General features: G+C 33.1%; 2 protein-coding genes across 4 annotated transcripts; one reads left to right on the forward strand and one right to left on the reverse strand.

The window, feature by feature from the left end:
• The first annotated feature begins 259 nt into the window (after nucleotides 1–259).
• LOC106320659 (lysophospholipid acyltransferase 2-like) lies at nucleotides 260–3486 on the forward strand. Of its 3 annotated transcripts, none has more exons than XR_001265890.1 (7): nucleotides 260–521; nucleotides 928–1215; nucleotides 1293–1378; nucleotides 1458–1521; nucleotides 2078–2159; nucleotides 2283–2848; nucleotides 2962–3486. XR_001265890.1 is itself a non-coding variant. In XM_013759029.1 (4 exons), the coding sequence occupies exons 1-3, from the start codon at nucleotides 498–500 to the stop codon at nucleotides 1311–1313; spliced, it is 333 nt and encodes a 110-aa protein (XP_013614483.1). In that variant the 5' UTR covers nucleotides 260–497; the 3' UTR covers nucleotides 1314–1378; nucleotides 1458–1635. The 3 variants fall into 3 exon arrangements, 1 of the variants encoding a protein (XP_013614483.1); XR_001265889.1 differs by having other exon boundaries at nucleotides 2940–2970; XM_013759029.1 differs by lacking the exons at nucleotides 2078–2159; nucleotides 2283–2848; nucleotides 2962–3486 and having other exon boundaries at nucleotides 1458–1635.
• Nucleotides 3487–5625: 2139 nt separating this feature from the next.
• Nucleotides 5626–6003, reverse strand: LOC106320661 (zinc finger protein HD1-like). The gene has a single exon (XM_013759030.1). It carries the CDS (start codon nucleotides 6001–6003, stop codon nucleotides 5626–5628), a length of 378 nt encoding a protein of 125 aa, XP_013614484.1.
• Nucleotides 6004–6776: the final 773 nt, after the last annotated feature.

The raw sequence follows: 6776 nt of genomic DNA on the forward strand, positions 1-6776 counted from the left end.
TTCATGGGATGACGTCATTTTGTTAGTTGTTTGCTCTTCCAAGTTCATTTTTTTAATGCTTCTCTAACAGTACCCTTTCTGAATGCATTTGATTATCTCTTTCTGGCTAATACCACCTCCATCGGTGTGTCTTAAATGAGGTTCTAAGGAAAAAAGAAAAAAAAAATAAATGAAAAAGGAATAAAAATCAGAGAACCGGTGTTAAACGTGGGATTTTTACGATTGGTAAGAGCCCTTACGTGTCATTATCTTAATGGATCTCCCATTTATCTCTCTCTCTTTCGTCGGAGTCTCTTGCCGAAATCAGTTTGGTCTCTTCCTCGACTTTCTCTCTTCCTCCTCCAATCTGGATCAATCGACTTTCTCTCTCGATTCTGTCTCAATCCAATCTTTGTCGGCTATCCAATCACGATCACTCCATCTTCTCTGTCTGGATTCAAAGACGATTTTGGTTTGTTTCACCCATAAAAACGATTCAAAGACGATCCAGTTTGTTTATGGTTTTGTTCTTCCCCTCTCCGGTTAGTCTCTGTTTAGCCGATTTGATCTCTTTTCATACTTAATTTGTATTGAACTTATTAATCTGTTTTTCTCTGGATTGTAAGATGTTTCCTCTGCGTTAGCTTAGTGTTGCATTAGAGGCTAGTATTCTTGTTTACATAGATTATAGTTGAATATGATGATTAGCTCTTTCTTGGTGTTCTATTTTTTATGGGGTGTATGGTGCAAGTGACGATAAAAAGACAGGGACATCAGATTCTCCTTAGCGAGAAGTAGAATGATGACTATTGTCTAAATGGGAATCTCTCTGATGCACTTCCCAAAATCTAAAAGTTTGTTTGTAAAGATTTGTTTTTTTTATACTCAAATTGTTTTTGAAGCTTTGTTTTAATGGCTTCTTCCCAATGTTGTTATGTCTTTTTGAAGCTTTTTTTTTTCACTGAGCCGGTGTACCATGAATGGGGGTTCTGGAGAAGATTCGGTTACCAGTACATGGCCGGTTTCACGGCTCGTTGGAAGTGCTACTTCATATGGTCGATCTCAGAGGCTTCCATCATCATCTCCGGTTTGGGTTTCAGTGGCTGGACCGACGAGAACACTCAAACAAAGGCGAAATGGGACCTTGCAAAGAACGTTGATATACTAGGTGTGCTAAGAGTGCAGTTCAGATTCCTCTTGTGTGGAACATACAAGTCAGCACTTGGCTCCGTCACTGTGAGTAGTTGAGGATGAGATTCTTTGAGATTGCCATTATCGCATTTCAACGGTGTTTCTTGGTGTTTAAATTGCAGATGTGTATGAAAGAATTGTGAAGCATGGGAAGAAAGCTGGTTTCTTCCAGTTGCTAGCTACTCAAACCGTTAGTGCCGTGTGGCATGTGAGTGCTCCGTTCTTCCATAATGATTCAATCTTTTTTTTGTTATGTAATCAAAATCTCTATTTGTTTTTCTTTGCAGGGACTGTATCCTGGCTACATTATATGCTTTGTTCAATCAGCATTGATGATCGATGGTTCAAAAGGTATGATGCTTCACTCGCCTTTTAACTTTCATTCACGTTTTTATCAATATCTTAAAACATGTTTCACTTTTTGTTTCTCTTCCCATTTCACCTAAAAGAACAAGATTTTTTTTCTCTTCCTATTTCTCTTCTAAATGGCTTCTTCCCAATATTGTTATGTCTTTTTTATTTAAATTTTTATGTTCTTTCATGTTATAAAATCCAATCATTCAATTTTAGAAAAAAAAAAATTTAAGAACCTCAATGAGTTTCTCCCATTGGACAATGAGAAATTAAATTATAGTAACAAAGGTTCTAAACCTTTCAAATCACTAAATTAATTACTAAATTATTGATTAGAACCCATTATGGGTTCTTACCAATGGACTTGCTCTAGTGAGCCAAATATAATAGTTATGACAACTATTCCACCCAGAAACATGATGATGCTAGACAGTTTATGAAGTTTCTCCTCCCTGATCTTGGAATAAGTAACATGTTCTGAGAGAGCCAGCGTTTATTGCTGTCTGTTCACCATTTGCAATTTACCTTCTTATTAAGTTTGCTCATGTCGCAGAACTTTGTGAGAGATCATACGTGCTTATATCCATATCTATGTGCCTGATCACCCAACATACAAAGCTGTTAAGAAAAATTGTGTATGGTATTCTCATACCCTTTTATTACTTTTTAAACAAAGACGTCTTCTCATCCGCTTCTCATTTTGGTTGGCATAACTTTCATATTCATCTAAATGCTTATGCTTTCAAACAATTTTCCAGGACACAGTAATTGACACGTTTTTCTTGGCTTACATCACTGGATGGTGGAGAAAGCAAATTGGATCAGGAATCAACCACGTATGCGGGTGCTTTTGATTGATTTGCAGTTATTGGAAGTTGGTCTTTTGTCTTCGTTCCTTTATGTTTTTCTCATGCGTTACCACTAATACTATTTATATTTATGTTCTCCAGCTTAATTTTAGGCACATATTTCCAAATTTAAATGAATTCTGGTGAGAGAGTATTGTTCTGAATATCTTGATATGCAATTGATTTGGCATGATCCCTGAAAAACCTTGTCATCCTATGTCTTAAATCTAAGTTGCTACATAGAATTGAGTTATATCTTATACTTTTTAATGTAGGGATTTGGGCTGGCATGTATAGAGTACGCCACTTTGATGGTCAAACATACGAATTTGTGTTCACACATGACCTAGCTATCGTATGTTTGATGCGAATATTGAGCTTTTTTTAGATGGAAAGGGCATTGGCGCAGTTCACGCCAACTCATTGAGACAAAGACGAGTGGAATCCACTGCAAGGCGCTTGGCGTTTTATTCAAGGTAGCACTCTTTGGATCATCTTCTTGACATTGGAGTTGAATACAATCTTGCTCAAGTTTAACATGTGCTTCCCTTCTTGAAAACAAATGAGTCTCTTTTGTGGTGGCACGTAGTGGAAGCAACAACACAGGAATACAATTCATATCTCCAAGACCAGTATAGATATTAGCCAGTGTGGTGTTGGTTGAGATATGGTTTTAGCAAGAATGCAGTGAGTAACATAACTCAAAGACTGAGGCACGGGGACTCCAAACAATGTGGGATGGAACTTGGGAAAGATGCACGTGGCTTAATTCATCAAACACTGTGACGGTTGTGGTCATCTGCTTCTCCTCAGTTCCGACAGACCTCAATAACCGCAGAGGATGGTGAAAGTTCTGTGTTTCTGATGAAGCTCGAGCTCAGTTACGAGCGATGCTTGAAGGGGCTGAAACCAGTCTTTTTGGCAGTATATATAAAGAGGGGTATCGACATATCGAGACGGAGTGGTGAACCGAGGCGGGATATTGGAAATATGATGAAGTCTGGAGAATGTTGTTCAACTGGTGAACTGAGATTTGAGAGGGTTGGTGGATGTAAGATAAAGCTCGGTAAATGTAAAACAAGATTCTAATGATTTTAATACACTTACACATTATTTTTACAACAATCATATATAGTTTATAGTATGTGCTTTCTAGGATCAACCACTAGCGTGTTCAACTGTGTGCCTCTCCTTTCAGTTTATAAGTAGTATGCGTTGGCTAATTAAAACAGTTTATGGCTTATCTTAATAAGGCAAAAAAAAAAACAGTATGAATCTATTATCATTATACTGCAATATGTAATGTTTAGAGATATTAGTTTAATTTTATGTTTCGCTTTACCTGATTAGGAATTAATATCCTATAATTAAAAAATACTACAAACATTTACGGAACTATTTTATTTTATTGTAATTTTTTTATTATAATTACAAAATACTACACCCTATAATTATAAACTTTTCTATTTTATTGTGATTTAGAGTTATTACCCTAAACAAAATTAATAACATCTTATATTATCACTTAGCTTCTAACTGTTATAGTTATTTGGTTAGGAAGATTACAATGACTAGCTAGCTAACAAAACCTTCATAAAACTAATATATACTGTTTAGAATAAGATGATTTAAATATATTTCTTTCTTTTTCTTACCAAAAGAGAAGTCAATCTTCTAGAAATATCAAAACTATTATTATAATTGGCTTTTATATATCGTAAATGAGAAAACATAATTTCAATTGACAGAAATAAAATACAAAACATTCACAGATTTTCAAATTTTGAATGATTTAAATAAAATATTATTTGCATGGAAAACATATATAATCTTACATTTATATAAAAAAAAATTGATGACAAAAAAAAAATATATATATATATAAATTTTTTGTTTACATAAATGGAATTCCTACATCCACAACTATTTTGATTAATGTTCTCATAAATTTTGATTTCTATTAGTCTCTATCAACATTGTTGGAAAAGATTAAAATGTAAATCTACAACTGTAAAAGAGTTAAAATAAGGGAAATTATATAAATACCTTAAGTAAACTTTGTTAAGTTTTTAATCCTCAAATTATTTTCAACCAAGTTTAATATTTCAATTAATTTTTTTGTGCATTTTAATTCACTAACTTTAAAATTATGTCCACTTTAATATTCAAAATATGCTCATTTTAATCATAAGTATTAAAAAATTAAAAACAAATTAAAAACAAATCCTACAAAATTCAAAACCAGATCTTTTAAAAAATTAATTTTATGTTAATTTATAGGAAAATAAACTAAATTGTGGATAACATTAAATTTTTAATTTTATTTAATATGAACTTTAATTTTTTTTTCTGAAACTTAAAACTAATTCATTTAATTTCCAATCAAATTAAGTTTTTTAAAATTTCTTAAATTCATCCAAAATTTAGTTGATTTTTTATTGCTAAAATTTAAAATAGAAATTTTTTAAGATTTGGATTGAATTTAGAAAATTTTATACATTTTGTTTGAAAATTATTAATATTTTTTTATTGAAGTAAACATAGTTTGGATATTAAAATGAGCACAATATTAATAATTAATGGATATATATGAACAAAGAAATTATTTGAAGTATTAAACTTATATCAAAAAGTTTAGATATTAAATAAATTAACGAAATTTAGTTGAAATATTTTATAAAATTTTCCATTAAAATAATTTTTATGTAAATTCTTTACCACAAAATAATTGACTATATTTTTTTGTCTCTGAGAACACAAAACCCTTTTCTTAGCAACAACAGAACACAAAACCTAAAGATACAAATACATGAAGGTCACTAAGAAAATCAAATTATGACTTTTAATTTATTACTTTTAAACATAATTGTCTTACATATATTATATATGTACCTGTTTAATTTGATCAATTAAACCAAATCCACGCGTAGCGCGTTAAAAAACCTCGTCTTATATAATATTATTTTTGAAAGTCAGTAAATGATAAACTTGGTGATATGTTATTTATACTTATGGTGAAATAAATTTAATCTAAATCATTCATGGAAATTGTGCCTTAAGCACATTCAACGTCTAGAGTCAATTGATAAATAAAATTAACAACGTCGTCTTTGATAATGATCAAATGAAATCAACAAAAGATTCATGTCAAACAATATGCTTAAATAACCCTCATTGACCCAAAAACAAAACCCTAAAGCTATTTTCATCCAAGTGTTATAATAAAGAACAAAACCTTAACTAGGACAGAGTATTAATCTTCATCGGAATCAAGAAGATCGCTTGGCTCATCGATTTCAACTTCGGCTTGTGGTACTTCAATTGGGATGGTCAACTCTGGTAAAGTGTAGCGGAAATTTTCGACCAATAAAGTGCGATTGAAACACTGGCAAACCGTACAAAGCATGCGGCGCACGTGCCTCCAAGACCAATAGTTAGAGAAGGAGTGTTCCCTTATGTCGCATCCTTGGCAGAAGAACTTGGCGTCCGCGGCACAGTAGACAAGCACATCTGTTATTCCACATATAGAACACCGAGTCCGGTAAGTCGGTTCCTCGCAGAATGTTCTGCAGTCTCCTCTTCTCTTTCTGCTTCTTCTTATTTTCTCTTCTTCCACGTTACTACTGCACATCTTAAGCTCTCCTCGCACCCCTATAGATATATATTTTTTTGTCAAAGGGTGGTTTAATTATATATATATATATATATATATATTGTTGTGACTTTATATGGTTATTCTCTGTAGATAAGTACTCTTTTAATTTGTATATATGGCTAGGATTTGTTCTTATTGTGGGTCACACCAGCTTATCTATACTCATTAGTCTATTTTGGTATTGTTATAAACCAAATGATGATCGACCATGGACCAGCCCGTACTGCAGGCTCAATCCGGAACATGATAAAGACAACCAGAGACTATGTGTTTATCTAGTATATATTCTATGTATATCTGTAACATAGTGTTTATCATTATCCTTATCTTGTTAGGATAAACATGACCTTATGACGGTCTAATACCTTGTATATATATGGACCTTCTGGTCGACAGTAATAATAACAGAAGTATTTCCCCAACACTTCATTTACAATACGTTATCAGCACGACGTTGCTCTCATAAACCCTAACCCTAAAAACCAGAAATAAATCTGAGCAGTAAAAACCCTAATTCCTGACAAACTTCAAACACCTCTATCCCTCAACTCCGGTGGATCCAGACGACGAGCCAGATACCAAATTAAAGCTCTTGACGAGACGAAGCCAACGCCGCTAACCCCGCATCAATCGGAGTTCGGACGCGCCCCCACGCTCAGCTACAATACAGGCGGAAAATTTGTTCCAGAAACCAAAATCTCTCTCAACCATATACCAGTCTCCTATTCCAACAAGCAGCAACAAAAACA

This window comes from Brassica oleracea, unplaced genomic scaffold, assembly GCF_000695525.1.
Source record: "Brassica oleracea var. oleracea cultivar TO1000 unplaced genomic scaffold, BOL UnpScaffold01004, whole genome shotgun sequence".
Classification (NCBI taxonomy): Eukaryota; Viridiplantae; Streptophyta; class Magnoliopsida; order Brassicales; family Brassicaceae; genus Brassica; species Brassica oleracea.